At 54.9% G+C, this 26,433-nt stretch overlaps 9 protein-coding genes across 9 annotated transcripts; 5 read left to right on the top strand and 4 right to left on the bottom strand.

Moving 5' to 3' along the window:
* Positions 1 to 559: 559 nt before the first annotated feature.
* On the top strand, positions 560 to 3,317 carry PFLUO_LOCUS8467 (Protein kinase domain-containing protein ppk32; the record flags this gene model as incomplete). The annotated part of the gene is made up of 2 exons (XM_073786204.1): positions 560 to 2,000; positions 2,050 to 3,317. 2 exons carry the CDS (start codon positions 560 to 562, stop codon positions 3,315 to 3,317), a joined length of 2,709 nt encoding a protein of 902 aa, XP_073642483.1.
* A 324-nt stretch (positions 3,318 to 3,641) lies between these two features.
* Positions 3,642 to 7,885, top strand: PFLUO_LOCUS8466 (uncharacterized protein; the record flags this gene model as incomplete). Its single annotated transcript, XM_073786203.1, has 9 exons — positions 3,642 to 3,769; positions 3,833 to 4,709; positions 4,760 to 5,871; positions 6,290 to 6,807; positions 6,863 to 6,899; positions 6,953 to 7,088; positions 7,143 to 7,492; positions 7,548 to 7,812; positions 7,865 to 7,885. 9 exons carry the CDS (start codon positions 3,642 to 3,644, stop codon positions 7,883 to 7,885), a joined length of 3,444 nt encoding a protein of 1,147 aa, XP_073642482.1.
* A 606-nt stretch (positions 7,886 to 8,491) lies between these two features.
* Positions 8,492 to 10,377, top strand: PFLUO_LOCUS8465 (Chromatin structure remodeling complex protein sfh1; the record flags this gene model as incomplete). The annotated part of the gene is made up of 4 exons (XM_073786202.1): positions 8,492 to 8,835; positions 8,892 to 10,082; positions 10,137 to 10,221; positions 10,273 to 10,377. The coding sequence occupies 4 exons, from the start codon at positions 8,492 to 8,494 to the stop codon at positions 10,375 to 10,377; spliced, it is 1,725 nt and encodes a 574-aa protein (XP_073642481.1).
* A 1,973-nt stretch (positions 10,378 to 12,350) lies between these two features.
* Positions 12,351 to 13,304, bottom strand: PFLUO_LOCUS8464 (uncharacterized protein; the record flags this gene model as incomplete). The annotated part of the gene is made up of 1 exon (XM_073786201.1): positions 12,351 to 13,304. The coding sequence occupies one exon, from the start codon at positions 13,302 to 13,304 to the stop codon at positions 12,351 to 12,353; it is 954 nt and encodes a 317-aa protein (XP_073642480.1).
* A 354-nt stretch (positions 13,305 to 13,658) lies between these two features.
* Positions 13,659 to 14,772, top strand: PFLUO_LOCUS8463 (GTPase-activating protein S13; the record flags this gene model as incomplete). Its single annotated transcript, XM_073786200.1, has 5 exons — positions 13,659 to 13,664; positions 13,731 to 13,846; positions 13,904 to 13,934; positions 13,991 to 14,400; positions 14,448 to 14,772. 5 exons carry the CDS (start codon positions 13,659 to 13,661, stop codon positions 14,770 to 14,772), a joined length of 888 nt encoding a protein of 295 aa, XP_073642479.1.
* Positions 14,773 to 14,936: 164 nt separating this feature from the next.
* On the bottom strand, positions 14,937 to 16,437 carry PFLUO_LOCUS8462 (uncharacterized protein; the record flags this gene model as incomplete). Its single annotated transcript, XM_073786198.1, has 5 exons — positions 14,937 to 15,359; positions 15,412 to 15,506; positions 15,560 to 15,857; positions 15,904 to 16,338; positions 16,393 to 16,437. The coding sequence occupies 5 exons, from the start codon at positions 16,435 to 16,437 to the stop codon at positions 14,937 to 14,939; spliced, it is 1,296 nt and encodes a 431-aa protein (XP_073642478.1).
* Positions 16,438 to 16,658: 221 nt separating this feature from the next.
* Positions 16,659 to 18,268, bottom strand: PFLUO_LOCUS8461 (uncharacterized protein; the record flags this gene model as incomplete). The annotated part of the gene is made up of 3 exons (XM_073786197.1): positions 16,659 to 17,859; positions 17,910 to 18,237; positions 18,265 to 18,268. 3 exons carry the CDS (start codon positions 18,266 to 18,268, stop codon positions 16,659 to 16,661), a joined length of 1,533 nt encoding a protein of 510 aa, XP_073642477.1.
* Positions 18,269 to 18,664: 396 nt separating this feature from the next.
* PFLUO_LOCUS8460 (regulator of translational elongation) lies at positions 18,665 to 21,216 on the bottom strand (the record flags this gene model as incomplete). Its single annotated transcript, XM_073786196.1, has 6 exons — positions 18,665 to 19,016; positions 19,072 to 19,540; positions 19,592 to 19,678; positions 19,734 to 19,907; positions 19,966 to 21,076; positions 21,154 to 21,216. 6 exons carry the CDS (start codon positions 21,214 to 21,216, stop codon positions 18,665 to 18,667), a joined length of 2,256 nt encoding a protein of 751 aa, XP_073642476.1.
* A 932-nt stretch (positions 21,217 to 22,148) lies between these two features.
* Positions 22,149 to 25,206, top strand: PFLUO_LOCUS8459 (uncharacterized protein; the record flags this gene model as incomplete). The annotated part of the gene is made up of 2 exons (XM_073786195.1): positions 22,149 to 22,166; positions 22,306 to 25,206. The coding sequence occupies 2 exons, from the start codon at positions 22,149 to 22,151 to the stop codon at positions 25,204 to 25,206; spliced, it is 2,919 nt and encodes a 972-aa protein (XP_073642475.1).
* Positions 25,207 to 26,433: the final 1,227 nt, after the last annotated feature.

Raw genomic sequence — 26,433 nt, 5'->3', positions numbered from 1 at the left:
CACCGCCTGGATCGAGGCGGTGGCCAATCAGCGAGGGCCAGTTGGACCGACTTCGGATCACCCCGCGACTATATGGGCAATTCCTCTGTAGTGGAATCAGGATGGTTCTTTATGGAGGGAATGGAGGGAAACTAGGGTATGATTCCAAGTCGTGTCCTCTCCTCAATTCCGGTAACCATACGAAACCCAACATCCGATCTGTGGCAGCCGGCTTGTCCAGTCATCCGGATCATGTGACCGCGGTCGGGCGATCCGTTCAGTCCCTCCTATCAAGCAAAATGATGGGTGACCAAGAAAACAAAAGCTGAGGCTGATCTCGCTCTGGCCCCCGACCATGCCAATTTCTGCTCGGCACGTCAGAACCTGATAGAAACACCTGGGATCTCTCTCAACATTCAATTCGTCTGCCAGCCATTCATTCATTCATTGTTGGGGCGACCCTGATCTGCAAAGACACCGTGGTGAAATGCATCGAGTTCGTGCTGTGACGACACTGTGAAACCAGCCCACTCGCCAGCCCCAGCCTCTGGAATGATTGCCTGGGCTCGCTCCAGTCAAGATGTTCTCGTCAGCACTCAAGTCGCTGAGCTCCAACATCACGGCCAACTATCAGATTGCTCCCCACCCCACCGTGTACTCGGGCCCCTGGAGAATCCATGATGGCACGAAAAAGTCCACCGGTACTGCAGCGTCTATCTTCATCTTTGACCGCAAAACTCTCGAATCGCGGTCCGGTGGCTTTGGCGGCCGTTCGGGCTCCGCCAACAAGAAGCTACAGGAAGATGTGATCGACCGGCTGAAGCGCGAAGCCAGCAATCTCGCCCGGCTGAGGCACCCGTCCATCCTGCAGGTCCTCGAGCCGGTCGAGGAGACCCGCAGTGGTGGCCTGATGTTTGCAACAGAGCCTCTCACCGCGTCCCTGTCCGGCCTGCTGCTGGAGCAAAATGGTCAGGAGAATACTGCCGGCGGCTCAAGAGGCAGCCGATATATGGTGCAAGAGCCCGACGACGGCACCCGTCGAAGAAAGGATCTGGAGATTGACGAACTCGAAATCCAAAAGGGCCTGTTGCAAGTCGCCAAGGGTCTTGAGTTTCTCCACGAGTCGGCTGGCCTGGTGCATGGAAATCTCAACCCCGAGGCCATCTATATCAATTCCAAGTCCGACTGGAAAATCTCCGGTCTGGGTTTTGCTGGGCCTCCCGATTCCTCGGAAACTCGAACATCGCTTCCTCCGCTGGCCGTGTCCGAGGTTCTCTACCAGGACCCACGGCTGCCGCCTTCAGTCCAGTTGAATCTCGACTACACCTCGCCCGACTTTGCTCTGGATTCAAATGTGTCTTCGTCCGCTGATCTGTTCTCCCTGGGTCTTATCATCATCTCGCTCTACAATTCTCCGCATGTGTCACCTCTGCAAACCCATGCGAACTTGACCACCTACAAGAAGCTGCTCGGCTCGCAATCAACAACTCCGTCACAGGGGAACAACTTTCTCAGTTCGAAACCGATCCCGAAAGATGTTTTGTCGCATGTCCTGCCGCGGCTAATTACCAGAAGAGCTGCTCAACGTATGAATGCGCGAGAATTTCAGCAGTCCCAATACTTTGACAATGTCCTAGTATCCACGATTCGGTTCTTGGAATCACTGCCTGCCAAAAACCAGAATGAGAAAACTCAATTCTTGCGTGGTCTGCAGCGAGTCCTTCCTGAGTTCCCCCCTTCTGTATTGGAACGGAAGCTGCTCGGTGCGCTTCTCGACGAGATGAAAGATCGTGAGCTTCTACCTCTCTTGTTACAAAACGTATTTGGGGTTCTTTCGAAAATCCCTAATGGGCGCCGCGCGTTCCCCGAGAAAGTCATTCCTCGTCTGAAGGAAGTATTCGGAACGGGCTCGGGCAAAGGACCAGTGGAACGGGATTCTAAAAAGGATGCGGGTCTGATGGTTGTGCTGGAAAACATGAATCTCATTGCGGATAACTGTTCCGGAATGGAGTTCAAAGAAGGTTGGTTGACTGACCGCAAGGCCTGGATACGCGGCTAATTCTTGTGTAGACATTTTACCTCTGATACGACTTGGACTGGACTCGCCGACGCACTCCCTCGTGGATGCATCTATCAAATGTCTGCCGGTGGTGCTCCCTGTTCTTGACTTTAGCACCGTGAAGAACGAAGTGTTCCCTCCTATCGCTAGCACCTTCAGTCGCACCAGCAGTCTTGCCATCAAAGTTCGCAGCTTAGAAGCTTTTAGTGTCCTCTGTGGAGGCTCTGTCGAGGATACTGACGGATGGGATGACGATCTGACTGGCACCGTCCAGACCAATAAGTCGAAATCGGTCAAGACGTCCATTCTGGACAAGTACACCATTCAAGAAAAACTCGTCCCATCCCTCAAGGCAATCAAGACCAAAGAGCCTGGGGTGATGATGGCCGCCTTGAAAGTGTTTCGCCAAGTAGGCACCGTCGCAGATACAGATTTTCTCGCTCTCGAGATATTGCCTATCCTCTGGAGCTTCAGTCTGGGCCCGCTGCTGAACCTTCAACAATTTAATGAATTCATGGCCTTGATCAAGACAATCTCTTCCAAGATCGAAAAGGAACAGACCCGAAAGCTACAGGAACTTTCCTCTGGTGGCAATTCAACCGGATTCCAGAATGGCGGCGACAGTTTCTCCCAATCTGGAACCGATCTTACTTCGGGCGATATGGACAATGCCCGAAACCACTTTGAACGTCTTGTTCTGGGCAAGGGCACTGCTGCGCCTTCGAACGGCCAGGATAAGAGGGATATCTGGGGCAGCGTGGAACCGGAGCCGGTCAAATCCTCGCGTTCCAGCCTGTCGCCCTCATTATCGTGGCAGGCCAATAACCAACAAGCTAGTTCTGGCTTCCGCTCCATCACGCCCGATCAGAAACTGAGCTCCTTCCCGTCGCTTGAGCCCACGGCCCGACAAGGCTCGCCCATGGCTTCACCGATGGCTTCGGCCTTTCCCCCCATGCAAGGTACGGCAGGGCAGTCCTCGGCATCAATCTGGGACACACCTAGCACTAGTCACCACCAGGCTCAGGGAAACAGATCTGGTGCGTCCTTGTCATCTTTGTCCACTATGACCACCATGTCGCAGCAGAGACCCAATTACTCTGCGTTCTCCGTTCCCCCTCCGCCGTCCGGAGGCATGGGCAGCAACACTGCTCTGAGATCTCCACCACCGGGACAAAACACGGCCTCGAGCGCATTTCCCAACCACAATACCAATCCCCCTGCGCAACGACCACCACAGCAACCGAAGCAAGGGTTAGCAAAGTACGATAGTCTGCTGTGAACTTGCATTCACCATTGTAATTAGTCTATCTCTCGCATCATTTCGCTAGTTGTACATAAAATAATGGACCGACAAGGATAAAATTGAAACTGGCTTGATCGGAGGTATGTATCCACAGGTACTGGTACACAGTCCACAGGGTGGGCAGTGACCTTGCGGTACCTCTGTTCCCGCCCAATCAATGCACTGGTCATACCTCTCACATTGACCTCCCCTCCCCCCTCCCCCATGTCCCTACGCCGCTTGACCCGGGGCTCGCCACTTCTATCGCTCTCGTCTCGTTTTCGTAGTCCTCGACTTTCGTCCCGCCTGTTCGCAACAACCATGGATGACAACATCAAGCAGCATTACCTGGCGGATTCGCCGCCGACGGTGGTCCGTCTGGAGATCAAGCCGCACTTTGAGACGCTGCAAGATCCGAGCCTCAGGAAATATGCTCACTACATGAGTCGGTAAATGCCCTTTCGGGTCTCCTGTAGCTTCAGATCGTGAGCTAACTAGCTGTAATCATACAGCGCCGCATTCGAAGGCACACGAGTCACTTTGCGCCAAGTCTCTCCCGAGTCGGAGCCGATCTACGACCTCATCCTTACGCTCTACCGCGCCTGTAATGGCGACTGGAACAGCCTAGTGCAGAAAACCAACGTTAGCGAAGAAAATCTCCGCTTCTTTCTCGAATATGCGGCCCAATTCCTAGGGAATTGCGGCAACTACAAGGGATTCGGGGATTCCAAATTCATCCCCCGCCTACCGCCGTCCGCTCTTGAAACTTTAGCTTCCGCGACACTGGAGACAAAGGCTGCCTTCCACAAGGCAAACAGCACTGGTGGCGGCATATACGAGACGAGCGAGCAGTCAATGATGCACCTGGGATATCCGCGAAGTGGCCACATGACCAATTACTATCCCGATTCGCCTTCGATCTTGAAAGAAGAGATCACGGCGATTGGAGATTTGATGGAGAAGAAGGGGTTAGCTCTCGAGAACACCAGGCTGCGGAAGACTACGTCTGGCGACTTTGAACTGTTGATCGCATCCGGCATTTCAAACCCACGGGCAAACCACCGAGACCTTCCGGAAGACACGTTTGAGCTCGATGGCAAGCTTAAGGGAAAGACGTTGCGCCTAGTTTTTGGAGACCACCAGGAAGAAATGGCCAAGATCGCTCACTGCATCAAGCAAGCAGAGCTCGATGCCGCCAATGAGAACCAAAAGGGAATGCTCGATGCGTATGCCCAATCCTTTGGTACTGGGTCGATCGAGGCGTTCAAGGAGAGTCAGCGGATCTGGGTGAAGGATCAGAAACCGGTTCTGGAGACGAATCTGGGATTCGTGGAGACCTATCGCGATCCGCATGGTGTTCGTGGAGAATGGGAAGGCTTTGTCGCTCTGGTATGTGTGTCAGATATCTTGATGCGCAGCAATCGCTTACTCTCAAATAGGTCAATATGGAACGAACGCGGGCGTTTGGCACGCTGGTGGACAGTGCGGAGAGCATGATACCCAAACTGCCCTGGGGCAAGGACTTCGAAAAGGACAAATTCCTCAGCCCGGATTTCACGTCGCTCGAAGTTCTGAGCTTTGCATGCTCCGGTCTGCCAGCCGGTATCAACCTACCTAATTACGATGACATCCGACAGAACCTGGGATTCAAGAATGTGTCCCTGGGCAATGTTCTCAGTGCGAAGGCTCCCAATGAGCCAATCCCTTTCATTGCCGAGAAGGACCTGGATGTATACCGCCGCTGCCGCGATCCGGCTTTTGAAGTGCAGGTCGGCATCCATGAGCTTCTGGGGCATGGTACGGGAAAACTGTTGCAAGAAACGGCTCCCGGACAATACAACTTTGATCTCGCCAATCCCCCGATCAGCCCCGTGACAGGCAAGCCCGTCTCGACCTGGTACAAACCGGGTCAGACGTGGAGCTCCGTCTTTGGCGCGATTGCCTCTTCGTACGAAGAGTGTCGCGCCGAGTGCGTGGCTATGGCTCTCGGCTGTGATTTCGGCATTTTGAAGATCTTTGGATTCGGTGATGGCACCGAGGACATGGCTGGTGAGGCAGGTGATGTGCTGTTCACCGCATATCTCCAGATGGCTCGCGCGGGTCTGGTTGCATTGGAATTCTGGGATCCCAAAACTGAGAAATGGGGCCAGGCGCATATGCAGGCTCGATACAGCATCCTACGCACGTTCCTTGATGCCGGTGATGACTTCGTCAAGCTGTCGTATACCAAGGACGACTTGTCAGACCTGGAGATCCACCTGGATCGCTCGAAGATCTTGAGTCATGGTCGCCCAGCGGTGGAAAAGTACCTCCAGAAGCTGCATGTGTACAAGAGCACGGCGGACATCGAGGCTGGCTTGGCTCTGTACAATGGGATTACCTCGGTGGACAAGTGGTGGGGGACCCAAGTGCGGGAGGTGGTGCTCAAGAACAAGGTGCCGCGTAAGGTGTTCGTGCAGGCCAACACCATCCTGGACGGGGATCAGGTCACGCTCAAGGAGTATGAGCCGACGCTGGAAGGTCTGATCCAGAGCTTTGCCGAGCGCCATGTGTAGGCAACTAGTAGTTCAGCATTCTTCGAGTCCATGAAGTCAACTCTTCAAACATGATTTATATCTGTAGTCCTGCTGGGTACATGGCGGAATAACATGTTGTTCATGGTGATGCAACAACGTGACTGACTGACCGCCAAACCCCCCCAGCCTCTAAGCGCCGACCACTTCTCCTCTCTCTCTTCCTCTATCTTTCTTTCCCTTTGACTACATATAGACTGTTGGTCAGTCTGTGCTTGTGTCCCTTCTTGGTTTCTCAGTATATCATATGTTATACAGAGTCCCTTGGTCTATGACCTGCACATTACATCTTCTGTCTGAGCTCGCCTCCTGATCGACAACAACGGACCCTCTAGGGCGCAAGTCTGGAACCCTCAGATCGTCCTCCACTTCCTCTCATCCCAACCTTCCCTCGAGGCTCATCATCGTGTCATTCTCAAACACGGCGCGACCGCCCTTCCAGACGGACTCCCCCGAGGAGGACAATTACTACTACACTGCGCCGCCCCCGCCGCACTCGTACCCCTACTCCGAAGCATCAGCCTCCAATTCCTCTTCCGTCGGTCCCCCACCGTTCTCCTCCCTCTTCGTCGTACCGCCGACAGACCCCAGCGACCGCGCCCAAGAGCTCGCCGTCACAGGGCCCCCCGAACCTGCGTCGCTCTTCGCCTTCGCGCCTCCGCCCCCTGTCGAGGAGCTTCTCGACTCGGCCCCTTCGTCGTCGGTTGTCGCAGAGACCAAAGCGTCCTTCTCGCAAGAGCCCAAGAGTGACGGGCGAGAGAAGAGTGCTGACGACGGGGAACCCCCGCCACCGTACACCGAAGGTTACAGTCCGCTCGAGTCGTTCAGCTACGTGATGGCTGCTGCCGGAGGTGCTTCGAGTATTATTACTCAGGTACAGCAAACGGGAGGGCCCCCGATCAATACTCTTGGAGGTAGGTGTCTTTGCGCGTCAAGATATGCCTGTTGCTAAGCTTCTTGTGTACGTAGACATTGGCAGCGATGAACACATTACTCTCGATCTCCGGTAAGCAAGACACGCCCAGCAAGTAGACTTGCAGATGCTAATTCGAGGTTCAGGGGCACCCGATTCACCCTTTCGCGAGATGAGTTGCTGACGTTGCCTGAATTCGTGCTCCTGTCGCTGTTTCCGAATGGCCTTCTTCCGGATGGGCACATGGGTGGGTTCCATGAGGGGGATATCTACCCGGTTGATGTATGTGAATGCGCGCATCTTGTTTGAAGGATTCATGCCTGACCCGAACTGCAGTATGACCCGGCCTCGCTTCAATATATGCTGGACTTCTTCCGGCACGTTGCTCAGTCGATCCCGTCCTCCCTGCCGTCGGGCTCGACCTCACCGGAGTTGGAAGTGCCCGACGCGATGCAGAGCTCGACGCGGGACATGCTGCAAGACCGCGCGGGTATTATCGTACTTCGAGAAGATCTCGATTTCTATACGATCCCACCGTTTCCGAATATTGACCATGATGAGATGCTGGAAGTCAAGCGGGCTGCTGGCCGAGCTCTCTTGAAACAGGACGGGATTTTCTCGGGGTTGAGAAAAAGCGAGGAGGTTGGCTCTACGGAGCAGCACTTGATTGAAATGCTTACTGCAGGGTCAGTTCACCTTTTTTCTAATTGATTTGAACCTTGAGACTCATCTGTTGCGCAGTGGATTTGATCGCGAGGATCAATGGGGCCACCGAGCTCCCGAGCCCAACAAGGCGGTGATTTGCAGTTTGGCGCTAGCCAAACTCCGCACTGATATTCGAGGGGATCTGGCAAATAACAATGCCGTGGGGATGGCGCAGAAGCTTCTCCTGTTCTGGCGGAAACCCGCGCGGCGGTGTTGGTGGGAGGGGATCGAGCTGGAGAATGTGGAGGGCGTGGAGGGCCCCCTCAAGATCTGGATTCGCCGTGTGTGGACGCTCGAAATGGTAAGCTCCCAGATTTTCTCTCCCTTATGCTCTCGGCTAATGCTTTCCTCAGAGCGTGATCGGACTGCGGTAGTGGCTTTTTTCTCTTTGCGTGTTTCATTGTACCGATACCATCATCCACCTGTTTTCTGCCTCCCCGTTCATTGACTGTTGGATTTGTGACATTCCTTTTTTCCCCGGCAGCCGGTCTGGCGTACTGAGTAGTTCGTTCATCTTTTTTGATATGCAGTATATGGACATATGGGAGACACTAGTAGCAAAATTAACATCTTGTCGGATTGATTATTATCATTTTGATTGTTAGTTACTGTTGTTCCGGTAGATCTAGATCGAGGCTGGTCATGTGATTTCCCAACTCAGACTAGCGTCTTCCCGTCTGAATTGGGAAAGCGCGACTGGCGCAAAAGAACCTGGAATGCACTCTGCGCCTGCCCTCTTGTCGTTGTCAAAGGATTGCCTGCCTGGCCCCGTGATCTCCTTGTCTCGGCTTACCTTCGATCACCTTTCCAATTGTGCTTCTGATCCAACCTCCCATACCTCCCATCCGTGCATCCCCCCCGGGGCGACCCTTCCACCCTGCCGCAGATCAACAAGCACCGCAATTCACCGATCTCTCCCTTCCAACACCAGCCTGACTCGAAGGGGCATGTGTCCGTGAAGCTGCAAAGCGCTCAAAAACATGTCCCCTCTTCGCGGCTACATCACATCCTACCCGCCACGGGTGCGCCAGTATGGCAACGCGCTACTCACGCCGGTGATCACCCCGGTAGTGGCTGGCCCAACTCCGCGAACAACAAAGCGTGGCACCACAGCCATCAATTACGCGGAAGATGGATTTGACGATGAAGATTTTGATGAAAGCGATGGGCCCCGGCGACCAACGGGCCTGCGCAGCCTCCGGCGCGAAGAATCCATCTCCGACAAACTGCCGCTGGCTGGGAAGGTGGGCAGAGAAACACACGAGCCTGTCGAGGTACAAGGCGTGTTTCGCGAGTGGATGATTAAGAGGATGCTCCGCCCAGCGTATGTTTCTTTTGAGCCGCATTTTTATTGGGGGTTATCGCTGACACTTGATGCAGATGTGCGGATCAATTACAGATTCAGGCCCAGCTGCCTCAAACACTCGTCCCCATCCGAATCGACGTGGAGGTGCCCGCGCACACGCCCATCGAGCCATTTCCTCTGCCACGCGGTCTGGTCAATGATACTAGCATCACCCCGGCCCTCCCGGCCTACCGAAAACCAGAGCCATTGCCCTCATATCACATCAAGGACACATTCCTGTGGAACCTGCACGAAGCACTAGCCACCCCAGAAGAATTTGCGGTGGGATTTGTCCGGGACCTCGACCTCCCCAATCCACAGGCAATCACGATGACGATCAGCAATCAAATTCGACAGCAGCTAGAAGAGTATGCCGGAGTGGCTCTACATCCTCTTTTCCAGAGTACGCTACCCATCACGACCACCCCGGGTGTTCCTCCGCAGACTGAGCCGTCTCGCGATACTTCTATGACGCCCGCGGCGGCGAATGCGGCCACTCCGGACAGCCGGGCGGCCAACGGGGTCGCAGTAGCAGTGACAGTCACAAAAGAGGCGCTGGTCAACGACAGCCTCCTGAATCCAGACGATGCATATAGGTGTCTGATCAATCTCAACATCAACTTGCAAAACAAGCTCTATACGGACAAGTTCGAATGGTCACTCCTACATCCGCCCGGATTGGCCGAGGAATTCGCCAAGATCACCTGCGCTGACCTCAGTCTCAGCGGCGAGTGGGTGAGCGCCATCGCGCACGGCATCTACGAGGCGGTCCTAAGACTGAAGAAAGAGGTATGCGAGAGCGGCGGCCTCGTGAGCGGAATTAATGGTTACGGAAACGAGATTGATAATCTAGCGGCGAACGGCACCGAGGCCGGTTGGCGATATGACCCGGAGACTCTGGCAGATGAGTGGGAGCCCAAAGTGGAAACCTTATCGAAGGAAGAGATCGAAAGACGTGAAGGTGACCGCGAGCGACAAATCCGTCGATTGCGTCGAGAAACCGCCCGGTTTTCGTCTACTGCTGGTATTACCCCAGAGGTATCGAGGCAGAGCAGTGGGTATTTCGAAGTCGACAGCGAGACTCCCTTGGGCCGGGGTGAGAGGAACAAGCGGAAGCGCCGCTTCCGCAGTCTGAGCCCCCTGGGACGAGGCACGCCCGGTCGAGCAACCCCGGACACGGGGTCGGGTGCCGGATACGGCGGTGGAGGTGGCACACTATCCGAATGGTATGTTTCTGTGTACGACCATGTGAAGTCGAATGCTAATGTGACCTTGTTCAGGGAACGGCAAAGCTGGCGATGCAGCAATTGTATGGTCTGGGGCACGGCTGTTTGGGCTGTGCGGGATGGACCCGATGGGCCAAGGGTAAGAAAAGAGCTGTCTTATATTCAATTGTTGTACTGACGAGGTTCGCAGTCACTTTGCCACAATTGCGGCTTCCTCTACGAACGAGACAAGATTGCTCCCGAGTGGTCGAAAGATCTCCATCGCCACGACATCCCCGTCAGCCGATACACCTGATTATACACCTTCTCGAGAATCTTTTTGTCCTCCACTGTTCATATCCATGGCAGATGCACGGGACTTGACCACCCACTATCTTCCCGTCAAATGGATACCATATGCGGCGCTTTTTGTTCCTGTCTGTTCTTTATTCTGATCGTTCTCGCTTGGGGCGGGGTGTCGTGTCGTCGACCCCATAAGGGGTTTTTCTTTTTGTGATTTCTGGGATACACTACTACCTGCACCAAATGGGCGCGCGATGGGACTTCTGTTTAAAAAAGTGTATGAATATGAAATTTGGGTTCGTTTGAGATCATATCCGTAATTCAAGCAAGAAACACAACCACAACGTCCATTGCGCCGATTTCGATCCTCGCGTACAAATACAGGCGTACTGGGGATATCAAGCAGACAATAACATCAACAAAAGTCCAGAACAAGAGAGCAACGCGTACACATGGGGTCTCGTCAATACTCGAACAAGCAATCCAACCCATCGTTTCAGGCCATTTCATTTCATTTCATTTCACCAGAATGATCCCGCTTGGGCGCACGAAAGCCCGGCGGTTCCTAGAGCATCCATTAGAACCCATATCACAGGCCATCTAAAACGGGAACAAACATACAGACCGTGCCCGTCTCTTCCGACTCACATCCTCCCCATCCTCAGGCACGGGATTCCTACGACCCGTCCGGCTTGGGCCAGCAGCAGCGCCAACGCAAATCACATTGCGACTGCCCTCAACCTTCACGCCTGCGCTGAGATGCACGGCGATGGGCCTGCAGCGCCCGCTCTCGACATCGAGGAGGACATCGGCTTCGCGCAATGCGGCGATGATCGTGCTCGCCATCTCGGAGAGTTTGTTTTGGCGCTGCTTTTGGGCGGATTGCAGTACTGCCATTTGCGCGGACGTTGATGTTGCTGTTGTGTCTGACGAAGAAGTTCTCTTGTGCTGCTGCTGCTCAGCAGCTTTGGCGCTGGTGCTTGGCAGCACTATTGTGTTGCCATTGCCCTGGATATGGATTGAGGCGTCCATGGTGATGGTGATGAGACTGGGGCTGTCGTCCTCATCCATGTCCAGCAGGCCATGTCCTCCCATGGTGGCATGGGGAACTGGTGAGTATGGCGGCGGCGCTGAGGGAAGTTCGGTACGGTTTGCACGGGCTTCAGCAAGCTTGTGGGCCTGATGCCGCAGCGAGTCCGAGGGAGGGAGCATTTTTTTTAATCTCCCGAGAGAATAGAATATATATTGAAAGCAATGGTATATAACAAAATCCAGAGAGAAGCGGCCAACAGGGGATGCAACAGAGGGGTATTTGTATGCACCAGGGAGCAAACAGTTCATCACCATCAATAGGTCCGGCAACCAATCAGCCGGCCGGACTCAGCTCCGATTGAAGCCCGTCAATAATGCCAATGCACATCCGATTGTTCTTTAAGGCATCAATAGGGTCACGTGATCCATTGTTCTCCAATGACCCAAAACAAACAACAAAAGGGGAATTGAATAGCAATAATCAATGGCTTATTGATTGAATGCAAACGCCGGGGCCAATGCGGGAAAAACAAATAGGGCTAATAGTCCGAGAAAGTATGTGCGGCCAGCCCGTGTCTCACGGAACAGACCGTCGGCTGCAAGGTCCGGCGATCCACCAAACCCTGCGTATGGATCCAGCCTTCGTAGAGGGCGTTGGTGTCGCCGGGCCCGAGGTTATGATCAGCCGGGGCGGCTTCTTCGGCTGGCGCTCGGGTGTGCGCTGAGCGAGGGGGGTCAGGATCTATTGTTGCCTTTCGTCATGGGACCATGGTTTCAGGCCCCGGCGCTAGGGTGGAAGGCTCCTTACTAGTGTCGGTGATGATATCGGCGTTGCCCGGGTAGTATTGTCCGCCCGGGTGGAGAGACTGCGCCGTCTGCCAGTCGGACAGTTAGCACGAACAGGTACCCGTATCGATCGACGAAATATACCGGTGTGGACCCAACATCGACTTTTTACGGGTTGGTACTGACTTCGCGAAACTCGTCTCCTTCAACCTGCACCTCGCGGTCTCGGATGCGGCGCATCAGCGCAAGGAAGTTGCTTTGTTGGAATTTCTGGGATTGGTCGTGCTGGACGCGGTCGAGGAGCTCTCCGGCCGTTCGCGCGAGTTCGTCGGCGCCTCGCCCCTTGTCGGCCTGGGGGATGGTGTCGGATCCAATGCGGATTTCTTCGTGGACAACGGGATCAGCGTTTTCCTCATCGGTCTCGTGAATTGTGTCCTGTACGGTCTCGGTTGCGTTCGTTTGTAGTTCCATATCCATATCCGCTCGTGCTTGCTCAAATGCAGCCTCAAAGGCAGACTCGTCGAACTGGTCCGCTGGCGCCGGTTGTTCCTGTGGTTGCTGTTGGTGTTGCATCATGGATGTACTTTGCATCTGATAGCTGGGCGCAAAAGCTGGTTGGAAGGCCCGATTCATTCCCGGGGTTTGCTGGGCATGTGCCGGCGGCTGGTGTTGGTGCTGGCTCATGAACTCATTCTGCCACCCTCCCGCGATCGCAGGGGAGGGTGACATGTGCTGTAGTTGTGGCGCATGATGTGCAGGGCCCGAAATCTGCAGGTTCTGAAAGTCCGATGCCCAATCGGCGTTTCCCGGGTGGTGAGGCGCAGGGATCTGGGCAGCCGGCGGTCCAAAGTGAGCGGGGTGCTGGAGTTCAGGAATCGCTGGGCCCGCGAGGTTGGCTTCAAATGCAGCGAATTCGTGGTCGAGGATTCCCTCCCGGGGGTTCTGTGATCGGAAACCCTGCTGGTCTAGCATTAGCTCTCCGTAGCGACTGATTTGCCATACACTTACCTGGGCAGGCGACTGCCGAGCAGTTAGCCGGTCTTGTTGGAGTGTGCGATCGACCGACGCATGGTTCTTGAAGTTCTGCAGCGCATTCGATGGGCCGCAGAGAGCGTCGCTCATGATGAACGGCAATCAGTGTGAGATGGTTGAGGATATGTGCAAGAGTAAGAAGGCGGCCGTGGGGGGGGATAGTACAACCGATCAGCCGAGGCCCGTCACCTGACCAGAACGTGACCTGCTGAGTCAGGACTGATAAGATAAGCACAGGCCAGGGTGTTTGGCTTCACCCCAAACACACACTCTCGCCATTACTCCTTAGATCTCTCGCTCTCTCTTTTCTCCCCCTCCCCTCACAGGGCTGCGTCAAAATGGTATGTGGTCCATCCAATTGCGCTCAGTGGGCTTACTGACGGGTTATTCCCCATGAATCTGCAGGCAGCCGCACAGGTGATTTCCAATTCAGGGCACGAAGACATGATCGTACGTACTCGGTGGCACGCGCGCACTACTCTTAACGCTTAGTGAAGCTAACGTTTGTCTCATTAGCATGATGCCGGCTTGGACTACTATGGACGCCGGCTAGCGACATGCTCTTCCGATAAAACTATTAAGATCTTCGAGATTGAGGGCGAGGCACACCGCTTGGTCGAGACCTTGAAAGGGTGAGCAAAAGGCATAATTCGACGCGGGCCATCCAGCTGCTAACTCGGTCATGACAGTCATGAGGGTGCGGTGTGGTGTATCGCCTGGGTGAGTATGTTCCCACCTGACCAAACCCGCAAATCTGACTCTGGTGGTGTTTCTAGGCGCACCCGAAATACGGCACGATTCTCGCTTCCTCGTCGTACGACGGCAAGGTCCTGATTTGGCGTGAGCAACCGCAGAACGCGACCAACCCCGTCGGTGGCAGCACATGGAGCAAGGTCTTCGACTTCTCCCTGCACACGGCGTCCGTAAACATGGTCTCGTGGGCCCCGCACGAGAGTGGCTGTCTCCTGGCCTGCGCATCCTCCGACGGCCATGTCAGTGTCCTCGAGTTCCGTGACAACAGCTGGACCCATCAGATCTTCCACGCACACGGGATGGGCGTCAATTCCATCAGCTGGGCGCCTGCTGCCTTTGCGGGCAGCCTGATCAGCTCGAACCCCGGGCCGGGGCAGCAGAGACGGTTTGTCACCGGTGGAAGCGACAATCTGATCAAAATCTGGGACTATAAGTATGCTATCCACAATCGTTGGGTGACTCTAGCTAATTGTTCTCCAGCACCGAGTCCAAATCCTACAGCCTGACCCAAACCCTGGAGGGCCACTCGGACTGGGTCCGCGACGTTGCCTGGTCACCGAGTATTCTCTCCAAGTCTTATATCGCCTCGGCCTCCCAAGATAAGACGGTTCGCATTTGGACCTCCGATGCGGCCAACCCGGGTCAGTGGTCCAGCCAAACACTCGAATTCGATACTGTCTTATGGCGCGTCAGCTGGAGTCTCAGTGGTAATATCCTGGCTGTCAGCGGTGGCGACAACAAGGTCAGCTTGTGGAAGGAGAACCTGAAGGGGCAGTGGGAGAAGGTGAAGGATATTGAGGAGTAGTTCTTTTTCTTTTTTTGTCGCTATTCTTATGAAGCAACCCATGTTGGTTTATTCTTGGTTACTTTTGTTCTCTAAAATCTAGATTGCTCGCAATTCAGCCCTAAACTTTGATATCTACGCAGCCTCGCAATTGATCAGACGTGATCTGATCCTCCGATCCCTGCTCACACATCCCAGAAGAGAAACGGTCCTCGCCCCGTCATATCTTTCATATCCACCCATCTTCCCAGCATCACCGCATCACCAGGAAGAATAACCGCCTCGTACCCATGAAGCCAAGCGCTTCTTTCCAGCGCCCAGGGCGTCCATTGTCCTTGCTCTGCACTGCTTCCCGCTTGGGCCGGTGAACCACCTTCGTCCCGAATGGCAAAGCAGATGCGATTCCAGCCTGTAAACCCCCCATAGTGGACCGCAATTGGCTCGGTGAAGCCAATAACCCCGTTCCTGGCCGGGGTGGTTCCTCCATATGTTTGCTGCACGCCTTGGAAGAATACTCGATTCTTCGGCTCGCCGAGTCGGGGCAGGATGGCGTCGAATTCTGTAGGCCAGGCTTTTTCATCATCAGACTGGAGTTCAAGCTCGAGGGTCTGGAGAACATGTTAATAGGTAATCGGTGGATGTGGTGCAAAATTGCCTTACCATTAACTCGACTTGGTCCCAGTGAGTATCGAGATCGGCGCATGTCTGTCTGAATCGAAGCTGCTCCATTGGATCGGGGGCAGGATGAAGGCATGCTTGTTAGGGGTCAGTTTATTTCCGAGGCACACATCGGAGAATCCTCACTTACAGTAGTAACCCAGCCACGAAGTGCCCAAATTAAACTCCCCATCCGAGAACACACGCGCACTGGGTCTCAGATGGTCCGGCAACTTGGCGAAGGACTCGAAGAAAGTGCCTTCGCAGTGATTGCGAAGGTGTCGTAGCCAAAAGTTGCGTATGTGCAACAAGTTGGGGAGGTTCGGGGCATCAGGCTGGATCAATGGGATTTTGAGCTCGTCCCCGCAGGCATACACTGTGCCGATGTCATAGTCGGTGCGGAGACAACAGAAGTTCATGGCTGGGTGCAGGGCCATGGAAGTGAGACACTATCAACTTTCAGATTCCACACTTTGTTATTTTCATCCGACTTACCAACTGCACCGCACAAAACAGCTCCGAAGGCTCCCGCGGCTGATACAATCCATAGCCAGAGACCGGTCTCCGAAGAAAACTCAGCTTCTTGAGTCGTTCAGACAGTTGATCATATGTCTTGGACGTATGGCTTTTCAGCGGCAGAGTCAAGGATTCGAGAAGCATGGTGTGAACCACTTCAAGCCACAGCCGTTGCTGGGCACCTTCGCCCCGTTTGAAGTCGATGTCCTGGACCAACACGATGGAGCGAACTTTATATTCGGCTTTCAGCTCATCTGAGGATCGGCCCGCTGGTATATCGTATAGATCGCCAAAGCGACTGCGCCAGATGGCTGACTCAGATGGGAGCACGGTGTTGCAGATGTCCTTGCAGACGAGTGAGAAGTTTGTGACGTCTTTGTCGGTTGGGAGGAGGGCGGCGATCCTTTGGACGATCTATCTCGGAGTTAGTATGTGAGACTAGAAGAACAGCGGCAGGTGGTTTTGTACCTCGTTGGGAAGATCCACAAGTGAGGTCTTCGGAGAGGGAGACATGGTGCCAGTGTTGTCCGGGATATATAGATGATCGAGGTGGGTAATCCGCGGACAAAGAGCAGAGTGAGTGCACCGGCAGTGAATACACCACGCGCACCCAGAGCAAATGCTCCTCGTTTGACAGGAAGTTGGGGTCGAGTGTTCAGATGAAACCCGGGCACCAGCTGAGAGATGGCCAAGATGTGTGGAAGCAGTGGTGAATCTAATAAAATTTTGATGCTCTATGACTCTATTTCAACTGACAAAGTACGTCGACGCCGAAGACTCTCCTGCACTCCCCAACCATTTGCCAACAGACCCTTCACGTCTTCCAAGCCGAGCCCACTCATCTCCGGGTAGATGGCTCGCACAACGAACCATCCCAGCGTACAGACAAGCGCATAGATTGCAAAGGTCCACCCCGGCGAAATCCATTGCATCATGGGCAAGAAGGTGAGGCCAACAATAAAATTCGAGCCCCAATTCGTCCCCGTCGCCAACGCCGAGCCCAAGGAACGCACATTCAGAGGAAACAACTCGGACTGTTGCCAGGGGACATTACCGAGACCCAAGGCGTAAGCAGCGGTGTAGATGACCATGAAGACGATGATCGAAACGGGGAAGAACAATGCGCGGGATTCAGTGTCGGGACTGTGCTGGTACATTTGTAGATACACGGTTGGCATCGACAATCTGGACGTGACTGGGTCATCGCGCCCGCCCAGCGAGGAGGGCTTGAGTGAAAAGAATGCAACAGCGCAGCCGAACAAGGCCAGAGCCATCACGGGGATGGAATACAGCAAAATTCGTCGGCGGCCAATTCGGTCGATCAAGACAAATGCGACAAGAGTGCCGAGGAAATTCGTCCCCGCCACCGAGAGCGCAATCAGTGTCGGCGAAGTGAAGTTTAAATCATGGAAGATGGTGGCGGAAAAGTACATCAAACTGTTGAACCCACACAGCTGCTGCAGTCCCTGCAGCATCATGGCGATCGTCAGCGCTCTCCGGTTGCCGCCATTACGGAGCAAGTCGCCTGCGCGCTCCATGGTATCATGGAGCCACTGCGGTTTTGAGCCGAGGGGTTTGTTCTGCCCGAGTTCGAGGGCCTCTTGAACAATCTCTCCACGAATGTTGCGCATCACTCTTTCCACGACGCGGTCACTGTCGTCGCAGTCTCGGTAGATCCGGGCCAAGACATTCTGTGCGCGGGTGTCGAATCCGGCTTGGACAAGCCACCGAGGCGTCTCGGGGAGAAACACCAGGATTGCAAATTGCAGGATTGCAGGCAGTGCCCCAAGACCGACGATCCAGCGCCAACCCCCCGGCATGGCGGAGAAGAGCCAGCCGATAGTATATGCCACGACTTGGCCGCCGGTGATGAGCAAGCACATAATGGTCACCAGCCGTCCTCGGGCGTGGGATGGTGCCAGCTCGGAGATATATCTGATACCAATTAGCTGCCTTGGTCTTTCGAAGCCATCCGTCGAACATACAGTGGAGTCACGGCACTAGCACTACCAACCGCAAGACCAACAATACTCCGACCAAAAATCATGCCCCCGACATGACTCGTAACCGCCTGGATCACAGCTCCGAGCGCAAACAAAGCATCCGCGCCGAGAATGACCTTGCGCCGGCCGAGTTTATCCGCCAGAATACCCGTCAGGGGACTCGCGAAGAGTGCAAATAGACTGGTACATGAGGTGATGAGACTCTTGTCGAGAGTGGTGAGGTCGCGACCCGAGAGGTCGGAGCCCACAGTCACCAAGGTCGACGAGATTACCCCGGTACTGAATTGTGAGATCGTCAATGTCTCTCCGTCTTAGATCATCAAGAATGCAGACTTACTCATAGCCAAACAAAAGCCCGCTGATCCCGGCGGAGAAGGTGAGGGCCCAGATAAACCAGCCCCCTACATACCTGAGCTCGGGCGCATGGACCACATCGTGGTCGGACGAGGATGCGGGGAGGAGTGGTTGGTGGGAGAAATCGTGCTCTTCGTCCTCGGTCGGCATGGTAGGTAGGTAGGGTCCGGAGTACAGACTACGTGTACGTACAATGCGTGAGGTGGTCCGGAAGAAAGACGAATTGCCGGATGCCGGCTATTTCCCCCACGCGGCACTATCGTCACGGGGCTTGACGATAAGATAAAATGTAGGATCGTGGACTATAAGGCAAACTTCCAGTGTATGTTGCTAGATGATGTACTTCTTTTGGATATTCGTAAACTGTCTACTTTATATCAGTATTAATGAGGAGCAACCACCCCTGCCTCATTGGCCTGCGCGCTGATCATCTTCTTGTAGGCGTTGACATTGCCGTCGAACTTGGTCACCGTGCCCTTGTCGCACACCCACAGGCTCGTACACACATTCTGCAGCATCGTCACGTCGTGGGAAACCATCACCACACCTCCCTCGAACCTTTTCAGGGCCTCCGACAGCGCATCCATACCCTCGATATCCAGGTGATTGGACGGCTCGTCCAGAACCAGGATGTGCGGGTTGGTCAGAGACAGACAGGCGAACGCCACACGGGATTTCTGTCCTCCAGACAGCAGCTCCATGCGCTGGAGACCGGTGGTGCCGGTAATGCCAAATCTAGATACCGGTGATCAGTAACGACTCAATGATTCTTCGGAAGAGGTTGACTTACGCGCCCAAGTGTCTTCGGTACTCCTCGTCACTCTTGCCGGGATACGTCTTGGCCATGAAACTTACGGCACTCGTCGTCATATCCAGCGCGTCAACGTGGTGTTGGGCAAAGAATCCAATGCGCAATCTCGAGTGCGCCGAGATCAGACCCTTGGTTGCCTCCAGCTGGTTGGTCAGGAGTTTCAGCACGGTGGTTTTTCCGGCACCGTTCGGTCCAACAATTCCAATACGCGAATCCAGTTGAACATCCAGATCCACATCCTTGAGAAGAGGCATCTCTTTGGTGTAGCCGAAGGACACTTCGGTCATTTGAACGATGGGTGGGGACAGCTTCTCAACCTCGGGGAACTGGAAATGAACGACATATTCGCTCTCGGGGGCCTCGAGGACAGGCATCCGCTCGAGCTTCTTGATCCTCGACTGCGCTTCGGAGGACTTGGCAGCATTGTACCGGAATTTATCGATAAAGGCTAGTGGTGGTGGTTAGCATGCATAATACGACGCGAGGGAAGGTGTCCAACCTTGAAGATGTGCCCGTTCTCCCATCTGCTTCTCATACTCGCGCTTGGCAGTCTTCCTCCGCTCTTCTTTGGTCGCATAGAATGATTCTGGAAAAAAAAATGTAAGCTACTGGACCTGAAATCCTGCAGTGGTGTCACCTACCGAAATTAGCGCCCCGGTAGTAGTCCAGACGCTCCGAATGTTGGTGGACAATATCCGTGGCCACTTCGTTGAGGAATGATCGATCGTGAGAAACGACCAGGACAGTACTAGGATAGCCTTGGAGGTAGTTGGACAAGAAAGTGATCGACGGAACGTCCAACATGTTCGACGGTTCTGTGGCACGGTTAGTTCCCTATTTGATTACACTTTTTTTTTTTCAGAGGCAGCATACCGTCCAGCAGAAGGAGATCTGGCTCACAGAACAGAGCTCGAGCCAGCGACAATCTCATTCTCCAACCACCGGAGAAGGTCTTGGTGGCGTACTGCTGTCTCTCCGGGGAGAAACCCAGACCGGCCAAAATGCTGGCTGCGCGGGACTCGGCCTTGTCCGATTCCATCTCAGTAAGCTTGGAATAGACATCGCTGAGAGTGATATCCAGGCCTTCCCGTTCGTGGTCCAATCTGGCGGCATCTTTTGACGTATCTGCCATCTGGGATCTCTCCTCTTCGATCGCTGCCAATTGTTTTGTGATCTTCTCTTGTTCTGCGAGGAGGTGTTTCCGCCACACGTCGGCGTCCAAAACGGCCTGAATAGCTGTGGTATCATCACCGGTAATCTCTTGCTCGACGTGGAGAATGGAAATGTGGCTTGGAATGGCGACTTCTCGGCGACTCAAGGCGCGCAGCAGAGTGGACTTTCCGATACCGTTCTGACCCACCAAGCCATAACGACGACCATAGGCCAGCGTCAAGGCTGCGTCGGTCAGGATCCGGAGACCGCTGATGGAGATATCGAGGTTGTCCAGCTTGATATCCTTGCTCTTGGACTGGGCATCTGCGCCCAGCTGGAGAGGGTTGACCGCCATGAAGAACTCTTCATAGGACATGGCCTCATCCGACGGGTTCAGCAAGCGCGAGGCTTCATACTGAACGGTCTTCATCTGCTTCTTCTCCTGCTTGAACCGAATCTTGCGCTCGGCCTTTTCGAGCTTCTTCTTATCCACGCGCGACTCGACCTTTCGGGCATTGGCCGACTCCAAGTCCACGGTGGTGCCGGTCAAGCCCAGGGTGGATGACATGTTGCGCTGGGAGCCAACGTTGATGGCCTGGTCCAGCTTTTTGGCCGTGAACGGCATCTGTCGCCGCTCCGCATCCACGCCATTGGAGGAGCTCAGGTTGGAGATGAACTTTTCCACCAGGTTGCCGATCGCGTCGTGGTTCTGCGCGGAGAAATCTCCCGAGGCGGACACTAGAAGCTCGGTGACGGTTTCGGCGGCCTCGGTTAATGGGGATTGTATGCTGCCATCCTCGACGTACAGGTTGGAGGCGTGGGTCAGGTAGCCCTGGGAAAAGATCGATGGTCAGCGCGGGAGGGGGCATTGCGCATTTTGACTGCAATAGGGGAAGGGTGCAGGCATACCACCGAGTATTCTGAAATGACACGGTCGAGGCCGGGGATCTGCGCCTGGAGTTCGGTTTCCATGTTGGCTCGACGGTGGGTGAATGTCTAGAGGGTCAAGTCCGTGTCTCGGCCATCGAGTGGGCTCGTTTGTCTTATCGATAAGGTCAGGTGACCGGCCGGACCAAAAGAGCAAGTAGTCGAGTCAACAAACAAGACGAATCATTCTTTTCATTCCTCCATTCCATGGAATTGACTAGTGGAGGGTGTAGATTCCGGTCAGAAGTTAATCAGTCCCGTTGGCAACGCTCGGCGCGTCTGTTGGACCGATTCACGGGAAGCAGGCAGCGACACGGCCCCTGTGCGACGATTGCAGTTGCAGCTGCGATCGTGATGCGGTTGGCCGAGGGTCTCGCCGGGGTTAGATAGTTCCCAGGCGATGATCCGTCTGGAATAGATCCCGGAGAGCCAGTGGGTTTGGGGAGTGATCATGATCTCTCGTCCGGGGATCCAGTGACTATTGGCTGTCGTGTGCCCTTATGTCAGACCTCCTCCAGATTCGCGATGGACGAACCAGACCAAGTGGGCCCATGACGAGATCGATCCGAGGAAAATAATCATGTGTCAGAGTGGATGGTCAGCCGGGGAATTATTGGCTGAGCGAGATCAGAAACACGAGGGATGCAGCAAGGGGCGATCGATTGATTCTTCCTCGCGTTTACTCCGTCAGTGTTAGCTTGCTTGATCCGAACCAGTTACTTGTTCCCCATCATTCTTCATCCACTCCTTCCTTTTCCTCTCGCCCTCTCTCCCTCCCTTCCTCCCTCTCCTCCCTCTCCCCTGCAAGGGCTCCCTGCGTCAGTCAAGTCCCTGTCGTCTGCCTCTCCTTTCATTCTTCTTCCATCCTCCCCCCCCCCCCCCCCCCCATATGCCATTCCAAATGGGATGTCGCTCACCCAGTTTGACGCTGCGGTGCTAAACTCGGCGGCGTCTGACTCGCCTCCACGCATCTGAGGATGGATCACGTCTCGACGGTGAGTCTTCCCCTTTCGGCTGGTTCTGGTGGTCCTGAATGACCCCGTACCACCCCCTCCCTCCGGGGCAAACGCCCGTCCCTCTTGTCTGAAACCCACGGGCAAACGCATACTCGAGACTGACGCGTTTGCATCCCAGCTCTGTGCACTGAGCACGGTAGGCATCGCACCGTCCGGCTTCGCCCTCGGTCGCGTCGAACGCACCCGCCTCGCTCGCCGGAAAACACTTCCGCCTCAAGAACAGCCTCCCAATGCTACGCGGCCGGCTGCTACAGATGCACGACCAAAGACCTCGATCTCGATTTCCGCCCGGCCGACAGACGCGGGGGTGGACTGGTCTCGCAGCAAAGACGATGGCGGGGACCTACGCAAGAGCTCAGATCTCCGCAGAGCATCGCTGTCCTTCGGGGCGGCCAGGCTGCGGCGGAGGGGTCAGACTCTGACCAACCCGCCATTGCGAATTGCCGAGGAGGAGGAAGTCTCCCAATCACGGCCATCGTCCAGCTGGCTGCGGCGGTTGTCACTGGCCTCCTTCCAAACCGACAGCGCCTCAGTCTACAGCCCCGTGACTCCGTCCTTCAATGGCTCCGCGAGTCCAATCCTGCCTCGTCCTCCTAGCCAGCGCAGAGCACCAAACAAGTTGGTCAAACGCTCGTCATCACAGGTTTCCAATGTGTTCGTCACCCCAGCCCCCGCATTGTCCAGTCCGACGGCCTTGCGTCGGCCGGCCACCAGCTATCAACGATCTGAGACTATGCGTTTGAGTACCCCTATAGCCGCCGATTTCGCATCCCGTTTCTCTGGGCAGTTTTCCGAGTCCCCAGTGGCGGGAGACTTGGAACTCAACCAAGTAACTGACTGGAAACCGTATCTGCTCCCCAAGGCCGACAGGATATCGGAGAAGTTGGCCCGCAGGTTGCCTACTGCTGGTAGCCCCAAGGTTCAGGTGGTGCGGCGGCTCGTGTCTGATGAAGACACGGTGCCGGCCTTGGTTTTGGCGACTGCGATCACGGTGAAGACCACTGCAGACAATCTCCATTCGGTGTCAGATACTCCACTTGAAGCCCACAATCCAATCCAGGCTACTCCGCCGGCCGACCAGACCGAAAAGCGGAAGCACAAGCATTCGTATTCCCTCAACGATGTCGAGACGAAGAAAACCGTCGTGACCAACACGGTTACGGCCATCGGTACCCCACTCACTGGGCGGCCTCGCGGAGGATCTTTGAAACGCGTCAAAGGAAGAACGTTTTCCATCCCCCGTTCGGAGCTTTCCCGGTCTGAAAGCATGCTCCCGAGCTCGCCTCAGCCTCGTCCATGGCGAAACATCACCGATCCCAGTCTGTCCCGCCGCCCGCACACCATTACGCAGCCCGGCATGGCTCTCTCGACTCGCGTCGGTCGACGCTCGGTGTCTCATGAATATCAATTGGGAGCGAGTGCGCTGCACAGCGGCCGCCGTCTGAGTTCCGATGTTTTTTCCTGGCAGCATGGGTCCTATCGTCCGGAATATACCCCTTCGCTCCGTAATCGGCCCAAGCGGCATTCAATCGCAGCTTCAGACCCGGCATCGACCATCATCGGGTCAGACGACACCCGCGTGTTTACGTCTGGTGACGAGTACGAAACAGACCTGGTGAGCGACTACTGGGACTCGGTGCGAACGCGCGAGTCCAACCGCAGCGGAGCAAAAGGACTGCGTATTGAGACCATGTTCGACAAGGCAGGCCCGCGGCTCTCCAATGAGGCAGTTGCGACCCTGGAGGACCTTATCCCCCGCTCGGTGGGCTCACGACTGGACCAAAACCCGCTCTTCCCCGACACCTTCCTCGCCTCCCCAACACTTCCCCAGCAGGTGGATGAGAACGTGACCGTCCTGTCTGACGTTCCAGACGAGGGAGACGCATGCAGCATGATCAGCGGCTTGGCTAGCGACTCGGTCCCCAAACGCTCACCTTCGGGCAAGTCGGTGGAGACGGCTGGGTCAGCCGACAAGATGAACATCTTCGACTGGTCTGAACAACCCCGTTCATCAGATCGTGACCCGCCTGGCTCTGAAACTCGTCCTCGGACCGTTCATGGGAAGCAGGAATGTGTGGACCGCGGGAGCCGTGCCTCCGGCCGTAAAGTAGCGTCCACCGTACACCTTCGAAGCCAGAGTGTCCCTGTGGCCCGAGACCCGCCAATGGTTGAGTCACGGCAAGGTTCCGGCAAATTTGGCACCTGGGGTCTGGGTACCAAAGGGGTCAGCGAAGACTGGGACAGCGATTTTGACTTTGACGAGTCGCAAGAGACCAACAGCGCCAGCCCGAATTCGAAGCCCTCTGAGTCCGATAATCGTCAGAGTATGGCAGTTCCAAAAGCCATTCTCGAGCGCCAGGCGAGCCTCCACGGCCAGTTTGGCCAGGTTCAGGAACTGACACTCCTGGTGGAAGAGCTCAAGCGCCTTCGACACCAAGCGAGTGTCTTGGATCTCGTCAGCGGACCATCCGGTGAGCTCTGGAAAGAAGCAGAGGGCATTGTGAACCTGGCCACCATCGATGATGATGATGATCACCGGTCGCCTCCGCGATCGCCTTCATCTCTGACTTTCAGCTTTGATGAGTCCGACGAGGATGCTGTCAACACCAATGGTTCGTCCAAACGGAACAGCGACAACTCATGGCAAGATGTCCCTGAACAAGATCGACCCTCCTCGTCTGGTTTACCTCTGGGCCAACTCACCAGACGCTCCCCCAAGTCAAAGTCGGTGCTGGATATGCTGTCACCCAGTCGTGGCCCGGCCCGCTCAGCCCTCGACGACTTTGATCCAGCGACACGAAAACAAAAACTCCCCTTCGACACCTCATCCCTCCGTGATCTAGTCGTCCGTGCTGGCGTCGTGACGCGTGCCCTAAAGGAGGTGATTCGCAAAGCCGAAGGTGTCGCCACGAGCCCTCCAGATGGGTTTCCTTCTGATCCACCCTTCCGACGAATTTTCGACCAACCATCCCACAGCGATCTTGCCAGCTTCGAGGCCGCCATGGCCGAAATGCATTAAACTAACCTTGAACTTATGCCCCGAAATTTTATACACTCCGATTCGCATACGTTTTACTGTCAGCCGCATGAGTTGATGTGAACGACCTCTGAAAAAGAAAGATCATTTGCATGAGCATCTCCTTTTCCTTACGCTTCTCTGCCCACCCTCCATCCATCGGCTCTTCCTCCCTCCGCGGGCTCCTTTCCAGAGCATAGCATATCTTGCAAAAGCGTCATTTCCTAATTTTCCGTGTACAACCGTCTCGTCATGTACATTGCCCGCTCATATTTTTTTGTGTCGAATTTCATTTGTACTGCCCACGGGCCCTTTTTTTTTTTTTTTTTTTTTTTTACTCAGTCGGCCACCTCATTCCTTTCGTCTCTGTTCAATATTATGCGCATGCCATACTTGATAATTGCGCTGTAATACCTCCCCGTGCGTGGAGTGTGCGCGGGAAGATGATTTGAACTTTGTGATGATTTTGAAGCAAGCACGAAGACTGCTAAAGAACCATGTCACCTTGTCTATTCTTGTTCTGTGTGTCGGAGCAGCATTTTAGATCCCAGTTACTGACAGAGCGGATGCAATGCCAAAGCAAATAAGAAGAGCATTGTTTATGCTTGTTCGTAGAAATTGTAGTAGTTTCATCGCCGCAAAATCGTCTGATATGTATTTCCCCCGAGGTTGACTGTACACCCGTTGGGCTGAATCCGATTAACAAGAATGATTCCCGTCATGTCTTCAACTGGATGTCATTTCGTGCATTCCACGGCGCCTTCATCGACCGGGAATACTGCCGTTCGATGGGTGGACAGAAAAGTAGAGCGTCGTATAGCTATGGCCTGAGGCACCAAGTTAGGTAATGACTCCTTTACGGCCGACACTTCGGAGCTATCGGTCCATTTGTGTCAATCAATAGCATCCAATTCAATGACCAAATGGCCAGCCCGTCTCCCCCCCGAAAACGCAGACGTCCGGCCTATTCCTGTGTCGAGTGTCGTCGTCGTAAGGTCCGATGCGACCGGACTCAGCCTTGTAACCAGTGTACCGCACATGATGTGGCCTCTGCGTGTTCGTTCGAGGAACACCCTCGTACGATCCCTGTGAGACAGAAGGAAATTCAGAGCAGTTCCGAAGGGCCTTCAGAAACGCGAATCCGAGGCACCGTCTCGAAGACTCGGGTCTTCGGCCAAGGACATTGGATGAGCTCTCTCTCTATGGTAGACCCTCGTCTCCCGCTTACCT

The sequence above is a fragment of the Penicillium psychrofluorescens genome, assembly GCF_964197705.1.
Source record: "Penicillium psychrofluorescens genome assembly, chromosome: 5".
NCBI classification, from domain to species: Eukaryota; Fungi; Ascomycota; class Eurotiomycetes; order Eurotiales; family Aspergillaceae; genus Penicillium; species Penicillium psychrofluorescens.
The sequence above is the reverse complement of the archived record's forward strand: the minus strand, read 5'-3'. Positions and strand labels throughout refer to the sequence as shown.